Genomic DNA, 19,012 nt, shown 5'->3' with positions numbered 1-19,012 from the left:
TATCTTCATAAGTCACTTTGTTGCCCACCAATGATCAGGGGATGGCCCAACTGCCATGTTGGGCCTGCATCATTGGTTTACAGAAGTATAAGCCTGAGATACCTGTCAGTTCCACCAACATTATCCCAGTATATAGGCAGAGACTGTGATCTTGACCAGCAGCTAGGCTTCCTGATGACTGTTTTTTTGACCTATGTTACACCATATGTTATGAGCTATAACCAATAAAGGTATTACTAATACACTTCAGTCTATGTGTACTGCTTTTGGGCTCACCCTCCCTTCCCATGCTTCACAATGAATGAATAGTTGATTACGTCTAGTTATTCTTCAGTGTATACACCCAAGCAGAAATGTAATTTTTGTGTGTAACACAAAAAAATTAACTTTTCAATCAGTTAATTGACTGAATTCTTCTCCATTGAGGAACAATTCATGTTTAATCAAACTAACTGCATATACATAAAATCTTTCTATCCCACTTTAAAATTATGAACTCTAATCCTTCCCTTATACACATTTGTATGCTTGAGTTACTTTATAAAGTGACTCTGTGACTTATAAGCGCATGGCTGCATATATGCTTCAGTCTGCTACCAGTGGGATATCTCAAATATGAAGTAGATGCTCATGTTCACTTTTCTTGCAAAAACAGTTTTTCATAAATAATTCTGCTGCTGAATGCATTCCCGTGCCATCTGTTAAGTGGGATATAGCTTCTTCTTCCTACCTAACTGAAATGACAAACATCATCCTACTGAAATGAAATTATATTGTTCCCCAGTGTTAATATAATTATAGCTATAGCTATTGTTAAGCTCCCCCAATTACATAAATGCCCATATTATCTAGATAGAATCAGAATTCAAGATTCAGAAATCTAAGGCAGCAGCAGTAGGATGCAAATCATCACTTAGTGTAACAAAATTGCATGAATTTCTGATTTGGGTTTAGGGTAGGTGGCATAGAAGTTTTAAAATAAATCAAAAATTCTCTTACACACTTACACACACACACACACACACACACACACACACACACACACACACAGCAACACACCCCTCAGGGCTAGCCCACCATTAAGCAGAGTGAAGCAATTGCCTCAGGCAGATGAAGCTTGAAAGAAGCAGAAGTAGGCTCCCTTGCCATTTGCTCTTGACTTCCGTGGTCATTCTGGAGTTCAGACTTGTTTGTGCTGAACTGTATGCTATGGAACCTCTAGAACACATTTTCAGGTACAGTGGAAGATGTCACACTGTTGCCAATACTGAAACTGCCTGCCAGTCCAGTGAGTTTCTGTGCATGGGAATGGTGAGGGGGGGGGGGAGGGTGTAATCTTGTGCAGCAAAATGGTTTAGGCCAATCCATCTCTCTCTACTTCATCAATGCTACATGTGTTAGCAAACAGCTGTTGTCTGCTATCCATTCATTCACAACACACAGTATTGGGCTACTCTGCATTGCTTAAATCAAACATTTTAATATAAATATTTACAGACATACTTGGAAGTTGAACGGTATCTGTTCTGGAAGTCCGTTCAACTTCCAAAACATTTGGAAACTTAAGTGCGGCTTGGGATTGGCTGCAGGAAACTCCTGTAGCCAAGCGGAAACCACGGAAGCCCCACTGGACATTTGGCTTCCAAAGTAGTTCGCAAGCCAGAACAGTCACTTCTGGGTTTGTGGCGTTTGGGAGACAAAACAATCGAGAACTAAGCTGCTTGAAAACCAAGGTATTTTGGGTTGTATCCAAATGTGTTCATCTGCTGAAAGAAGGTTTTTTAATCTGGTAGAGTCTTCTGTAAGCCAAAAGGTGGGGGGCAATTTTTGCAAAAAAAAAACCCCTTTCTGCTGTAGTCTCTTGTGCCACACTTCCCCTAGCTTCTTGAGAAGATTTTGGAGGAGAGGGGTCCAGGGGGCTGGAAGGGGAATGAGGAAATCAGAGGAAAGCCACACACCCCTTTCTACTAACAGAAGTCTCTGAGGAATCAAAAGTGATTTCTTTCACCAGAAGAGCACAGTTGGATAAAACACTTCCCTTTTTTACTAGAGCAGGGGTGGCCAATTCTCAAGAGACTGCGATCTACTTTCATAATTAAAAACTGGCAGTTATCTACCCCCATTTTTAGGGACAAGGAAAGCCCCATTTTTAAGGGGTTAAAAAGCTTTGGGGGGAGTGTTCTGTTTTTTGGGGGGTTAAAGGCAAGGGACAAAGGGGTAAAGTCACTCACAAAAATATCACTATGGATCAAAACAGCAGCACAACAATGGAGGGCGGGCTGAGGGGGCTTGGCAGGAGTCAGTTTTAGCGACACTAAAGAAAGGGAGCCAGAGATTGACCAAGATCTACCAAAACCTCATGGGGATCTACCAGTAGATCATGATCGACCTGTTGGACATCCCTGTACTAGAGCAACTCCATTACAGTCATTTTAGGAAAGATGTTCTAAACCTGGCATACATTGTCCCACATTAGGATACTTGCATCAAATCTATTACAGTAAATATGAAAAAAGCCTACACCATCATGAGTTATGTAGGTGAGCAACAGCTACATTTTTTTTGAGAGAGAGAGACTAAGTTAGATTTATAAGGATAACTACTTATTTCTAGTTATTTGTAAAGATATTGGTTTTGAGACAGGTTACACTGCTAATGTTTTAAAATCCTATTTTTTAAGACAGTGTCTTTGACATCTAATTAGTTTTTACTGTCTAAATAAGTAGATTATAATCCTTTAAATGCAACTGATCAATAAAGTAATTGAAAGTCTCCTGGCCAGAAGGAATCTTCATTTTCAAGGGTATTATGGGTGAAAGACTACTACAGGTTTCCATGACACTAAGGCTAAAGGTTAAATGAACACTTAGGGTTTCCAGTGATCTGTGAACAACTATATTGGCTTCATAACTATAATTTGTAAATCCTCTGTGCAACGTCTTTAAATTTCCAGAGCTTTGGTCAGAACATTTAAAATATATACTAAAGAAATTCAACACGTGGACTTCCTCAACACAGCAGTTGTCAGCATTTGGAGACATTTTGAAAATAGCTGCTTATGTTTAAAAAGCTAAATAAGCCAATTAATATATGCTTCATATCTTTGTCTGTGTTCACACTCCTAGTTTTTTAAGTTCTTAAAGCATATTCCACCACTTCTGCCACTTGAATTTCAGAGTCATATGTGTACAAACTTGTGTTCCATTACATTTGTATCCAAATATTCCACTACGGATTCTAGTATAGAAGGACTGAAGAAAAAGAATGGAGAAAAAAATGTGTACATTAAAATTTAAATTAGCAGTACACAAATCATTCAGGAAAAAAATAATTCAAATGGTTATACTGGAAACATTGTTGGCTTTTTAAAAAACTCTATATTTAAGCAAGTATTACCTATATATCAAGCAATTAGTGATAAGTCTACAGAGCAAAAGGTACAAAACAACAATAAATTCAGCCAACAACAGTGAATAATGAATAAATTATAGAAAATTGAGATTGGCTTTTAATATTCAAGTGCACTGAAAAAGCTTAACTGTATAGAGTTAATAATTGAATTTTCTATATTACACTCACGCTGACAGGTATATTGAGGCTTTTAGTATATTTGCATAATGTGCCATTATAAGACTGAGGTGCTTACCTAGTTTTCCTTTAAAGAAAATTATTCAGACTGTCTTAATTTTTTAAAAAATGATTTCATTTTTCCATGAGTGAATGTATTTATATGGAGGTATTTCAAGAAAGCATATCTGAATTTCAAATATATAAGACTGCTGCCACAAGCCATAACCAGCAAAATTATCATTCAGCTTGGGACATTTTATTACAGCTACTAATCTCTTCTCATATGAACACTACGAACACTTGACTTAAAAGTATTTCCAACAAGGGCTACAAAATGTAACAACTGAAACACAGCTATATATGATATAATTAAACATTTGTGGGGGGTTTTCTTGCTAGTATTGTATGTTTTCATTCTGCACTGCCATTTCGATTGGACTTAAATTGCTCTCAAGCAAATAAAACTCTGTTCAAAACAAACATGATAAGTTGCCTCTAGTATTACATCAACCACCAAATACAAAAAAAACTGGGCTAAGAAGAAACGCTAAATATCAGCAGCCAAACACCATAAAAATAATAAAGCAAAATATGGCTAACATTACCAATGTTTGTGTGACAATATTTTATCTGAAGTAAGACTCTAGATATCCCATTTCTGTAAAGTAGCCTCTTTTATTCATGTCAGCAAAAATAATGCCACTTTTAAAAAAAGAAAGACATTAAAATAGAATAATATGCAGGCAGTCTCATATCTGCTGTTCTGAATTCCTTGAAGAAATAAAAGAATATATATATGGCAAATAATTAAATGCATAATAAATAGTAATGGGATATGAGTGTATTTAAGCTGCAGATACATCACTTAGCCTACAGTCCTATGCATGGCAACATAACAGTCTTATTGAACAGGGTAAGATTTACTTCTGAGTAAGCATTAGATTGCACTGTTATTAATGACTGCTTCAAGAGAAGGAAATTAAGGAGGTCGTTATTTCTTTTATTAACAGAGAAATACTAAAGAATAACAAAGGCCAGAAGCCTTGACTTTCTCAAGAAAGGAAGAATTTCTCATCATAGATATCCTTGAACCTGACTTGCTCCTTTCTGCTCCTGTTGCAGTAAATCTTTTCAGCACCAGCAGGTGCAAACATTAACAGCTCAATGTCCTCTTGGCCAATATTTGTGTGCTCTATTTATTCCAATCACAGCCATGGCACTGAATCAGACAGCACCACAGATAGATTTTAAGAAAATACTGCTCTTCCATTAATTTTAAATGTCCTTTTAATCTACATGTAAATTTGAATTGTATGAAAATGCATCATTTTGTCATCAGGAGTGAAAGAAATGGGAGACTTAAAGAGGTCACAGAGTGAAGGTTAGGCTTTGATCTCAAGAAACTAGTAGCACACTTGTAAAGATACAAGGATAAGGAAGAAAATATATTTCCTTGTCATAAAAATACTATAATCTTTTGAAAAAACAAAGAAAAGGAATCAAACCCATGTTCAGTCCACCATAACATGCTGCTGAACCTCTCTACCTGTCATTCATGATGAATATGCACTGTGAAAAGCTAGATTATTTATTCAGAATTAGCCTTTTTTCAAATTTTCATGGAGCATTCAGGTCTCCAAGGGGCATGTAAAAGCAGGTCTGTTTGTAACACACAATTTTTAATGGTGAAAATTCATCAAAGTCTGTCGGGAAATAGTTAATGAGTCAGTTAAGAAGAAGAGTGCTACAGCCTTACAATGCAAAGAAATACTAATCAAATAGGAATTTTGGTTTCATTATGTTTAGTAGTATTAACAGTTCAAACTCCACAAAGATGATCCTTACAATAATGGTAACAATATTCAGGTAAGAAAATTGAAAGAGTATGAATGACTAACTTAGGGTCCTCTCCATAAAACTTTTTATAAAAAAAATTAAACTAACATAGAACATTTATAGTAAAATTAATAGCTTCTTCTGATACATAGTATAAATCTTGCTAAATTATTACCAATTAATATTTTATGAATTTTTACCGAATGCATTCTCATATATGGAAATGGCATTGGCTTGTGTCTCACCCATTGTCTCTTCAACTACCATAAATGTCCTATTTGTACATTTATTTGAGGGAGTTATATTCCACACTTCAATAATACTTTCATGGTGGCTTACAAAATTTAAAACACAGTAATAAATTTAAGACATACAAATTAAAATATACAAAAATATACAAAAAAACAGTGATATCACTAGGAGCATAAGAATGACAAAAGTCAGCCAAGATATTCTTGCAGAGAAGCTGGTAAAATGTGGGCGAGATTGACTGACCAAGCCCAAATAGTGCTCACAAATTGTTCCTCGTTATCCTGGCAAAAGGGGACACGTGGAATGCCACAGGGTTCTGTCCTAGGCCCTTTGTTGTTTGATGTCTTTATAAGATGATGCTTTATATATATATCGCTTCTCGACCTTTTCGTTAGGATCAAGTGTAGTGCCATTGCCAAATCAGCTCAAATACTTTATATGGAATATTTCATGAGGTTCCCCTCCCCCCCCAAAAAATAAACCAATATGGATTTTGTGAGGCCGTGAAAACCTTCTATGATGGACTGCATTGATGAATACTTGAATGAAATAAGTCACTAGAAGTTTTGCAAGAAAGGTGCTTATGTGACAAAGAAGATTCAAGGGTTGGTTTCTTAAAAAATCAAAGGTAAGAAAAGCCTCTATTAATGAGGTATGAGAGTTTCTGCAGTTCTAATGTAATGTTAAGGCAGTTTAATTTATAGTTAGCTTGGGTATCAAAATATATTCCAAAAAGTGATTTCTTTATCACAGTTACCTAAGATCCTCTAAATTATTTTGTGCTGTAGATAGAAAATAACACAAATCTTAATTTCTTACCATCTGTAACTTCCAACTGAGCCTTCGCTAAAATGCTTCCAGCAACGGTAAGCGCTTGGCAGATGTAGTAGCCCGCATCAGACCGCTGAATATTTGTAATAGTGAGATCCCCTGTTGGTGACACAGAATATCTGGTGTTGGGCTGGAGAGGCTGGTTTGGAAAAAGAAGATTCTGCAAAGACAATGCAGGCCATTTCAGTGCAAAAGTTATTTAATCACCAATGATGCTGCAGTGTAAGCCAAGAGCACAGCAATACACATAAAAAGAAATAGACACAAATAATAAAGTTATTTTCATTGACATGGGTGCAATATAAGTTACAAAGAAAAGTGACTGGTGAGCTGTTTAAGGGGAGGATGTTGAGATGCTTTATATAGTCCAAAGGCTGAATTTAAAACACATTACCAGTAGAGTATATTGTTTAAATAAAAGATACCAAGTGACAGCAAGGCAGATTATCATCTTTATCCTCTATCTACTTCAGTACAGTTAAACTATGCCTAAATGTTGCTTACTAAAGAATGGGCTCAAGGAAGTGTGCACACATTCCCTGGCATCAGGTTGGCACATTTCTGTGAAGTCTCAACTGCAAGCTTTAGGGAAACGGCTACTAAATACAAAGGACCAGCTGCTGATGCATAAACTGGCACTAGGCTAAATCCAGGGGGAACTGTTCTCCTCCCTTCCAGCTGGCTGTGCTTAGTAGGAGAGGAAGGAGAAACAGGTCCAAAGTGAAGGATGCCTTCTAATTTATAGCAGTATGTTTGCGTAAGTAGCTGAATGCAACACTACCACAGAAGCATGATAAAAGAGAAGGGATTTTCTTGATGAGGAAGGAGAGACACCTTGGCAAATTCAAGTGACAAGAAATTCAGATTATTTGTTACATACAAATTTAAGCCAGGCTAAAGTATCAATGCTCTTGATTTTGATGATGAAATACAGTGACTAGACTTTTAAAAATATTAAATAGGGTGATGTCTCACTACAAAGCCTGGAAAATTTCATATTAGGATGGAAACATTAACCTGGTTAACCTCTGTTGCTTCATTGCAGCTCAATTAAGAAAAAAACATGTGGGCATAATGAATCACATTGAGCTATGTTTCAAGGTTTGATTATAAACAACTGAGGTATCAATTTTTATGTTACATTTATTTGCCAAAAAAGAGAGAACACTCTACCCTCTGGGATCTGGGTCTCAATATTGTAATTAATTCTGCAGGTTTGTAATTAAACAGCTTCAACATGTTACAATCAGTAGGTAATAACATTCAATTAAAGACACAAGACACATTTTCACCTTAAAATGTTTTACCCTTGAAGTAATACCAATGGAAGAGGATAAAATAGGGTATTAACACTTTTCAATTACGCTAAATGACTTTAATCCTGCAAATGATGTCCTACTTTAATTAGAAGCTCTTCTCTTTATTACAACATGATGGATGTCCACTTTATTAGATTCAAGTGTGACACTATAAGCCCACTTTACATAAACATTACCATGTTATTAAGCTCCTTTTACAAGAAGGTTTTAAAAATGTTTGCTAACAGTTCTTGGTTTAATTTCAAAAATGGGGTTACATTTCCCCCTCAAAGCAATTTTCTCCATAGTGAAGCTAATGGCACTGCACTTAAAATATATATAAACAAATTGCTTTGACCAGTAACCTGACCGTACCTAAGTTCTGCATAACAAAGAATAACTAGCAAGCATATACATATTTAAAATGAAGGAGTCTGCCCAACCTAGTCAGTATTCCTCTGGAAGTCAAACGATCTGAGAAAAAGGTGACAATTCGACTTGGCCCTGTGCTGGGATACCTATATACCCCCAAATTCCTAAAAGATCAAATAATGGCGACAAAGGAAATGCAGTCTCCAATTTGAGCTTGCAGAGAACAATTCCACTGTGCATGTCAAAGTCCTTGGGTTCGTTGAAAGTGAACTTTGGATCCTGGAATGTGTCCAATCCACTGACACTCATGTACAGTTTAGATAATGTTTCCATGACCCAGCAATATGGCGTAGAGTGGTGGTCATGAACCAAAAACTGACATCCTAGTGGGTTTTTTTACCAGTGTGTCATTGGTAAGGAAATAAGCACAGAAAAACCTGATTCGGCTTGGTACACTGAAAAACCATAACACCCAGTCCCTGCCAGTTTCTTGCCTACAAATCCAAAATTGATAACTGTAACATTTTTGGTTTGTAAGAAAATTAGACACTAGTAAGTTATGTGCCAACGAAGAGAAGGGCAGTGATTCTCCTTTCTTCAGTGAATAATGCAGTAATCTTATATCAGCTTTTTATTATAATGAAAAGGAACATGGCACAAACACTGAATGATCAATAGGTAGTTTCCCTGTCCGCAGTGGTGAGCATTATTTATCTTTATTTAAAAAATGTATTAACTGGTTGAATAAAAAACTGTGCTCCAGCTTAAATCCATATATTGTTTGGAAGTTAAATAACTTTTGATGTTGTGGAAATTCCAGACTGCAGCTCTACCTAGTAGCTAGATCTAGAATTGATCAAACCCTGAGTTGAATCTAGAGACATGGTCAAGATGCCTTGGAACTGGTACAGCCTGCTAACTTATGACGCCAAAAACAACAACAAATACCAATAAAGTCTCATTTCTCTGGACAATGCAATGACAAAAAATGCAGCTACAATTTGCTTCATGTAACCATTTTGTCTGTCCTACTTAAAGAGATATGAAATGTGCTGACTGTGCACAGGCTGCTCAGTTAGTGTGTGCTACGACTGCAAGGCCTGTGGGATTTGTTGTTGTAAATAGTCATTTCCAGATCATGGTTACTGCACTGCTTTAATTCTACAACTATTATATGTAAAAGTAATCGCACAATGTTTTCAAAACTGTGGGACCAATCTGAACTTACATACTTTTTTTTTTACTTTGTATGATGGGGTATTGTTGACCCCAGTGATTTGTGTGAAACTACACTGTTTTACTGGAAAAGTGAAAGTATTAATCCATGGGGCTATTTAACTTGCAAAAGGCGTCGTACTTAATAACTTCCGAAAGCTATTTGTATAGATATCTTGGGAGATACATTTGACTTCAATACCAAACTTGTACAGATGATTTTCTATTGATGGAGAGTTAAAAATTAACATTCTGTATAGGTTTAAATTCATTAACAAAGTATTTTCTTTTAAAATAGGAAGCAACTATTTGCATTTATACCATTGAGGATGTAAGTGGCACCTATGTTGAATACGTTATCTATGATTTTCTCTATTTAAATTTGCCTAAATCAGCTAAAACCTGATACAGGATTAAAAGGGGCCTTCTAAGCATTACAAGCAGTTTAAGTCCTTGCAACATTTAGTGTCCAATACTGAAAGGCAATCTCTTACAATTGAAATGATATTTATAAATATTTTAGACTGTAGAGATGATAGAGAAAATGGAAATAAGTACTAATGTATGTTAGTAATTGTGGATTTGTATTGCAGCTGTTTCAAAGAATCATAGAACTGTAGTGTTGAAAGGGCCCCTGAGGATCATCTAGTCCAACCCCCTGCAAGGCAGGAATATCAACTACAGTGGTACCTCGGGTTAAGTACTTAATTCGTTCTGGAGGTCTGTTCTTAACCTGAAACTGTTCTTAACCTGAAGCACCACTTTAGCTAATGGGGCCTCCTGCTGCTGCTGTGCTGCCGCTGGAACACAATTTCTGTTCTCAACCTGAAACAAAGTTCTTAACCTGAGGTACTATTTCTGGGTTAGTGGAGTCTGTAACCTGAAGCGTATGTAACCTGAAGTGTATGTAACCCGAGGTACCACAGTATAGTATTTGTGATAGATGGACATCCAAACTCTGAGAGTCCAGCACTTTCTGAGGAAGTCCATTTCACTGTTGAACAGCTCTTACTGTCAGAAAGTTTTTCCTGATGTTTAGTAATAATCTCCTTTTTTGTAACTTTAAGCCATTGGTTTGGGTCCTAGCCTTCGGAGCAGGAGAAAAAAGGTTGCTCCATCTTCCATGTTTCAGCCCTTCATCCATTTGAAGATGGATATAATATCTCCTCTAAATCTCCTATTTTCCACGCTAAACATGCTCCTTTGAGTGCTCCTTGAAAGGACTGGTTTCCAGACCCATGAGCATTTTGGTTTGCCACGTCTGCACATGTTCCAGCTTGTCAATATCCTTCTTAAATTGTGGCACCCAGAACTGGAGGTTGTACTCCAGGTGTGCTCTGACAAAGGCAGAATAGAGAAGGACTATTACTTCCCTTGATTGGAATACTATACTTTTGTCGATGCAGCCTATAATAGCATTAACATTGCTTGCTGGTTTGTTTGTTTTGTTGCTGCATTACACTGTTGACTCATGTTAAGCTTGTGGTCCACTAAGACCCCTAGATCCTTTTCACATGTACTACTGGCAAGCCAGGTGTCTCCCTTTTTATATATGTACAGCTGATTATTCCTGCCTATTCCTATTGAAAATCATTTTGTTAGTTTTGGCCCAGTTCCCCAATCAGTTCTGGTTATCTGAATCCCTATTCTGTCTTCTCCAACATTAGCTACCCCTCCAAGTTTGGATTCATCTGCAAATTTGATGAGCTTCTCCTCAATTCCTTCATCAAAGACATCTATAAAAACATCAAACAACAAAGGGCCTAGGACAGAACACTGTGGCATTCCATTTGTCTCCTTTTGCCAGGTTAATGAGGAACAATTTGTGAGCACTCTTTGGGCTTTTTCAATCAATCTAGCCCACATTTTACCAACTTATCTACAAGAATATCCTGGGGGCTTTGTCAAATGCCGTATTAAAATCAAGGTACACTACATCTACAGCATTCCCCTGATCCACCAAGCCAGTAACACTATCCCAAAAAAGAGACAAATTCATCAGGCATGACTTGTTTTTGAGAAACCAATCCTTTTCTAAGTGCTCATGAACTAATTGTTTGATTATCTGTTCTAGGACCTTTCCACAGTCTCGCATGGGCTTCCTATTCTTTGGATCCACATACTGTATTTTTTTGCTCTATAAGACTCACTTTTTCCCTCCTAAAAAGTAAGAGGCAATGTGTGTGCGTCTTATGGAGCGAATGCAGGCTGCACAGCTATCCCAGAAGCCAGAACAGCAAGAGGGATTGCTGCTTTCACTGCGTAGTGATCCCTCTTGCTGTTCTGGCTTCTGAGATTCAGAATATTTTTTTTCTTGTTTTCCTCCTCCAAAAACTAGGTGCGTCTTGTTGTCTGGTGCTTCTTATAGAGCGAAAAATACAGTATTTCCTTTCTCATAAAAGCCTAATACAGAAGTAAATGCACATGCAGAAAAACTGTGTATGCTACCATGAACATTTCAACCTCAGAGCCAATATAACTGTGTCAGATCAGAACCACCAAGAGAACAGATAACCTACTCTAAGTGAAGCTATTGTTTTCTGCATCCCTCAAGAAAAGCTGAATGACTGACTTCTAGCATACTGCAGTTTAACTGCTTTATGCATAAAAATGCTCAGCACAAAAGTTTGATCTTAATGTGTCTCTAGATATATTTTACTTATATTGGCTGCATAACATTGGCTGTGATCCTCACAATTATGTTTTACTTCCATTGACTTAAGTAGCGTTTATGATTGTAGTCATGGGCCAAGTTTCAAAGGGTACATCCATCCCCCAGCCATGGCTTTTCTTTCAGCAGCGGAACTCATGTTAACTTGCTCTAACTGTGGTGTCCAACTCTGTTCTAAACTGAGAAATTTTCTCCCTAAAGTATGTTGCAAAATAGTAACAACAGGCTACCAAGGGGATCAGAGCAGATGGGGGGGGGGAACTATTCACCACTTGGAAAAATTAATGCAGGTGCAATAGTGGTGGTGGAGTAGGGTTTCTTCACTGCCACCACCATCACATAGCCATGATTATGGACTTTCAACCCTGTCAGTTCAGGTTCCAATTGAAATTTATGCCACCCTCCTATATCGTCACTTGCAGTTCACTAGAGCATCAAGTTGAACTGTGTGCTCCACTGCAGTGCCACTCAGAAGCAATTGTATCCATGGCTCTAAGCATCTCATCATTTCCTAGTGTGACAGGACCCTGGACAGCAGCTGGAAAATATCATTGAGTATTTAGAAACCAACCAGATTGAATAAGTGTTTATGTGGGTCCCCACCCTTGCATAGTGGTGCAGCTGCATTCTACCCCAAACTCACCAATGAGTGAACTATCCATGAAAATGGGCTCATAAGTCCCCCAATCAACAGAATTTTGATTGGCAAAGACCAAGTTGAAATTATGTCCAGCCACATATGTCAGGTCAATGATGTATTGAGGCATTATGGTTGCCACGGAAACCATAGAAATAATGAAGTCTTGAGCTGGCCCATTTGAGGTAGACATGGTGTGGATGTTAGAAGTGTCTCTCTCCCCTTGCCCCCAGCTGCGAAGGGGTTCTCCGACACCATATCTGAAACTATTCCCATAAGTTCGGAAAAGGAGGTTGGAATAAAACAGGGTAGACAGTATACTAGCAACTTCCCTGCTCTGTCTCTTTGACCTAACACCATAACTAATCCCTCAAACCCATCTACAATCTTACTAGAAAGAAGGCTCAATTTTTACTGATTTCATGAGCCCCGCTTCCCACCCCACTGACCAGGAATGGTGTTGCACCATTTATTTTAGATAATATAGTGGCGCCCAGGTCTTGGTTATTCAGTACACACATGATCAAAGTATGTGTGTTGGTGAAAATATTTCATTTTATTAAAATTCTGTCCATTTCATTAGATGACAAGTTTTAGTATTATGCATAATTTTATAAAACACTATTATGCTCCTTGTTGGCCACCTTTTTCCAAAGTAAAAAGCTCTTTTTCTTATAGGGAAGATTCCCCAATTTGCTGGTAATTTTGATTGCCCCCTTTCTCCCACATTTCTAGTAAAGTTACATGCTCAGTCCTTTCCTAGCATGGAATTCATCTTTTTCAAATCAGCTGTAGATTGGGACACTCTTTTCATTGAGTTTAAACACCACAATTTTTCTTTCCAATTATTCACTATAGTTCAGACTCCGTAAGTGTTTATGTAGATGATTTTTTAGTTGTAATTCCTGCATCACAGGGGGTTGGACTAGATCACGGGTAGACAAACAAAGGTCTGTGTGTGTGTGTGTGTGTGTGTGTGTGTGTGTGTGTGTATCTGGCCCAATCACCTTATAAATCTGGCCTGGGGACGGTCTGGGAATCAGCATGTTTTTACATGAGTAGAATGTATCCTTTTATTTAAAATGCATCTCTAGGTTATTTGTGGAGCCTGCCTGGTGTTTTTACATGAGTAGAATGTGTGCTTTTATTTAAAATGCATCTCTGGGTTATTTGTGGGGCATAGGAATTCATTCATTTCCCCCCAAAAAATATACTCCGCCCCCCCCACAAGGTCTGCGGGACAGTGGACCGGCCCCCTGCTGAAAAAGTTTGCTGACCCCTCGACTAGATTATCCTTGGGATCCCTTCCAACTTTATAATTCTATGAAACATGGCAATGGTGGAAATGGTAAGGCCAGTACAGAGTGGCAGCCATCATATTTGAAAGAAGAAATATTAATATTAATATTTCAACTTTTTAAAATAACATTTTTAGCACAGAAACATTTGCATATGCTATAATGATATAAAGAGAAGGGGAAGAATAAAATTAACATTAGATGACTCACCTGGCTGCCATCTTTTTGCCAAAACACAGCTGGCTGGGGATTTCCCTTCGTTTCACATGGAAAGGTCACTGTTCGGCCCTGAGCAACAATCTGATCGCGTGGCCTTACCACAAACTGTGGAGGTGCTATGATGTGAGAGGTGAAAATATGTTGTTAAGAAAGAAACATTCTTTGCAGCTATATGTAATATATAAAACGGGGAAAGGGCTGCAATTATTATTATTTGTTCCAGAGAATATAATCTCTGATTTATTTAAAAAAAGACACATTTTCTAAAGATAGGAAAAGTAGCCACAAGTTGTGTAAAAGCCAAAGGAACAGTATTTTTGAAAACAAGATTCAGAGTTGTGCCAAAATACAGTTTAGATAAAGGTACTGACAAATTTCCACCCAAATGCATACTAGGATTTTATAAATTACCTGATAATGTTTAGCAAGGAAATATTCCACTATTCCTTCCATTTTTTATTTAACCATTTGTAAATTTTAACATTTTACATACAAAAAATTTGCTGCAGTTTTCCATTTGTGTCTTTTATTCTTATAGGCTACCAATATGCATGAACACATTGTTTAAAAGAGATTGTAAATGGGGATCTAGATACAATCTTTTAAAAATATTAATAGTCTTTTTTGTGCTATGATTTAGCACACATTTGCACTGATTAAATCATGGTGCAAAAGGAAATCCTGCTGCAAATGTATGGTTTCATTGAGAATCTTTTTGCATGATGCTGTAATCATGTGCATATGTGCTGTACACTGCCATTTAATCTGTAAGGGGGGGGGGAAGACAGTAGCAAATTGAAAACTACATACGGTTCTGAGATTGATTTTAGAAATTCTCCAAGTTAAAGTAAAAGGCGGGTATAGTGGAATACAGGGCAGAGCCAATCCACTGAATAATAATTAAATGGAATGGGGGAGATTATCTCATCCTTGCTTTTCAAATGTCTTTCCACTTACCCTCTATAGCACTTTTCATTTCAATTAATTTCCTAAGCGTCCCTAACAAACAGCAACAACCCACAGATGACCAAGCAGGAGAAAGCTACGGCATTACTCATCGCTTGACATTAACAATATTATTTGATCTCCAGAATACTGTACATCACAATGCAAAGCCACAGTGTGAAAAAACTGTAGAAGACACATAGGCTGAAAGCACATTTTCCAAACGGTGTGTAAAGATGGGCATAGGCATAAACTACGTGAGGCAGCACTGCTCTTTCTTCTGAAACATAGATTTTTGACACCTTTGATGTTACAGTAACTGCAGCTATATTATTAAGCATATATACATTAATTTGTTGATAATAAACATCATAAGCTCCTTTCCAGTACTTGATTTTATGGATTGGACACTTTAGGCATAAAAAAGCCCAAGATCAAAAAGTTTAAAGAACAAATAAAAGTAAAAGTCTAAATGTATCAATCAGTATATGACACACACTCTTATAAGACACTCAAGTATGTGATTTTGGAACCTGCAGCAGCTGTTGGAAATGCTGCTTCTCCTAGGTTGCATATATCTAATAATCTATAATATATCATGTTACAATACCTGTTGAGAAAAATATTTACTGTGTAACAACCAAGCTTTTTGCTACCAAGCAATTAACATTCATTGCTTCTGGTCCAAAATTAACAGGTCATAGGAAACATTTATGTTTGACATTTCCAAGTTAAAGGCAATGGCTCTAAAAGAAAATATATTTCATGCTTTTCAGAGAATTAGACAAGATTAAAACAACAACCAGCAAGAACAATTAAGATTAGAGGCCTAAGACACTTTCCCTCTAGAAGCACTGTTTGGAAGCAGTGTAAATACTGTACACAGGAAATTAGATTTGATTTCTGGCAAATTATGCTTTGATACTATGTTCAGCAAGCGCTGGCTTCAATCAATGTCACACTAAAGCTCTGTTATGCTAATAGCAGCTTGGGAGGGCAAGTTGGCTGATATGGAAATGAGATGGTTGAACATGAATAGAAAGCACAGGCCAAGTACGAGGTGGGTATTGAGATGAGGGGATGGGACCCTAAGGTTAATCACATCATGTTCAGAGTTGTTTTTACAGAGGAAGATTGTATTCTACAGCAGGAATTAAAAGTGAGACGCAAGACAGGAGTTGTATGCATTTTTATGTTACTCAAGACAGTAACAGCAAAACATTCCCCCTCCCACCCCTGAAATGTCGTTTTGTGCCTGACTGAATGGCTTTTAAAGGTCACACAAAGTGATACAGTTATTTTGTAGCTCAAGCTTTGGTCTTGAGTCTTTAAAAGCAGTCCTGCAAGAAATGGTTAGAAGTATTTAAAATGATTTTGTCCCTGCAGTCCTTATCAGGCTTTTCCCCCCAGCTGGAACTCACCAGAACTGAATTCCAGCACCTCTCAGGTGGGTGCCATTGCCATTCTAAGAGAACAAGGGAGGCATTCATGGTGAGATCTGGCCCCTGTTTTTCTTGAAAAATAGCACTGGTCCTTATATACTAATCACTAGCATAACAAAGGTGTTACTGAATGCTAATAAAATTCTCAGGCGTAAGGGTAAAAATGGATCAGCCAGGCAGAAGCTGCATTGCACCACTTCAGTTATTCCCTACTGTAGCCATAAACAGATGAAGATGAATCAGGTGGTTGCAAGTTAGCAGAGCAAAATGTGTCACAGCAACCATTGCATTGTTAGGTAGGAAAAACAAAAGGAAGTAGCAAATGCAGGACTCCTAATTTTCTCGAAATCCATTAGAATAGAGAAGACAACTCAATTAATTTAATGGGGGCTCTACATGGTTGTAGCATCAATATATATACATTTAACTATAACGCCTTGAAATGTTTAATCAGGTTGTCACAGTGGGATTAATCGGTTGCTAACTGAACTCAGAAAGAAATAAAAATCTTATATCTCAGGCACTTAATGGAATGTAACTTATAAAGAAACCAGAACGACAACATCAACATTAAGGTTTATTTAAATCCAAAACTGACCTTTTTTGAAATGTAATTAAAAATTATTTTTGGAAAGCTTACAGTTCAAAAATGGGAGCTCACTTGAGACTTTCATGATTTATTAACACAATGTTTACCTCAAAGGAAATGGTGTATCAAATGAGATCTTTAATTCATGATGGAACTCGTGCCTTCAGGCTGCAAGATCTAAAACAAATACATTCTGAAAGTCCTCTTCCAACTGTAGTTAATTTATTGTCTGCACAAGGACTGGAAGTTTAATTGCTTAAATCTTTCGGCTTTGAGATTCATTACCTTAGTAACCTACTTTTTCTCTATAACTGAAACTGAGCTACTCAATGTACAGTCCTGTGAACCCTGTTCCTAAAACCTCCTTGTTTTGTGTCTGCAGTCTTCATCCACATAATCTCACAGAAAAGCAAAAAGTTCAGAATATTCAAAGGTGAGTCTCTGAGAGAAAAAAATGTTTCCTTCAAAGTTCCATGAATGATTCAAGTACAGAATTCTCAGGAACCTGAAGTTTCAGACAATATCCTTTTGCAGATGGATAAATGAAACCTGGTCTCAACTGTTAAGGGAGAACTGTGCTAAAATTATAGTTTGATGATCTAAGACTTAACTTAATTGTCTAAAATATATCAGGGATCTTTAGAGCTTTGGTAAAATGTGTAAGGATTGAGTAGCAGGAAAGGCTTTACAAGAAAGCAACTCTGATTGTCTAACAGATCTCATCTTCTGTCTATTAAGATGAGTGGCTCTGCACCTACCTATCTGCTCTTAACTACTTATTTACTGAAAGCCTAGCTCCTCCACTGAAATAAGGTTCCCAGAGTGGCCAACAAATAAAGAAGAAGATATTAATTGTGTTTTGGAGTTAACGTCTATTAGGAATAAATTTCCATTGGATTGTGGCCATGTGTATCTATTAATTATTCACAGATTTTAAAGCAGTGGAATAAATTTCTGCTATACATTACGTGGATGGTACAATGCTTTCATTCTACGTTTTAGTTTGATCTCTCTCATTTAACTTTGCTGCTTTCTCACAGTATTTTCCTTTATTTGGATTGTACTCCCAAGACTGTGCAGGATGGCAGTGTTGATGGAAATGTAATAGTAGGCAAGGTATGTTCACTTCACCAACATGCCTCAAAAGTGAATGTTTACTTAGGCTGATGAAGCAGCATTTCAGCTGGCTTTCTCAATATAAATTGTAGCATATTAATGAAAGAAATTAATCTGGAAAAGTTGAAGTTTCTATTATATAACCCAAAGTGTAGTAACCTGGCTCCATGACACCTGTTCTTCAAACACTTTTATGCTATTTTAAGATTTGTTTACATCAAAAGGGAGCAAAATATCTTTAATTTAGAGGCTGTTAATTATCAAAGAAAAATAACACCTCAGTCTCAGTCATGTTTTCAGAAGTTCAATTTCCTGGTTAGTTCATATGTAAAAAAGAGAGAGAGAGAGAGAGAGAAAAGAAAGAAAAGAAAAGAAAAGTGGTACCCAAAGACTAATATTTTGCTTTTCTATGTTTCAGAACCAACCTATCCTGCTGTTGTACACTTCTCAAAAGTCCCTGTTTCACTTCTCCCTGTTCCTGGCCACACTGGAAACAACATATCACTAGTTTTGGTTTGTCTTATCTTCTGAACCTGGGCTTCTGGTTTGTTTTACCCAAACCACAAAGAACAAGCAACAAGCCTGGGCTCAGATGACGTGTCAAACCAAGACTAGTGGTTGTTTGCTATGAGTGCAAGAGAATCAAAGGGGAGATTTTTGAGCACGGTACACTAGCATGACGCTCGTTCACATTAGACCATAGTTAAACACAACCTATGGT

General features: G+C 37.2%; 1 protein-coding gene across 22 annotated transcripts in view; it reads right to left on the bottom strand.

Moving 5' to 3' along the window:
• The window catches only part of ROBO2 (roundabout guidance receptor 2), an 839,550-nt gene that overhangs the window by 112,574 nt on the left and 707,964 nt on the right, over nucleotides 1-19,012 (bottom strand). For all 22 annotated transcript variants that reach the window (XM_081199575.1, XM_081199578.1, XM_081199595.1 and 19 more), the window contains 2 exons: nucleotides 14,191-14,315; nucleotides 6,478-6,649 (listed from right to left, as the gene is read on the bottom strand). In XM_081199575.1, the coding sequence (XP_081055701.1) occupies nucleotides 6,478-6,649; nucleotides 14,191-14,315 (297 nt within the window). The remainder of the gene's footprint in view (nucleotides 1-6,477; nucleotides 6,650-14,190; nucleotides 14,316-19,012) is intronic.

This window comes from Podarcis bocagei (assembly GCF_964188305.1).
Source record: "Podarcis bocagei genome assembly, chromosome: 6".
NCBI classification, from domain to species: domain Eukaryota; kingdom Metazoa; phylum Chordata; class Lepidosauria; order Squamata; family Lacertidae; genus Podarcis; species Podarcis bocagei.
This window is presented reverse-complemented; position numbering and strand designations above follow the sequence as displayed.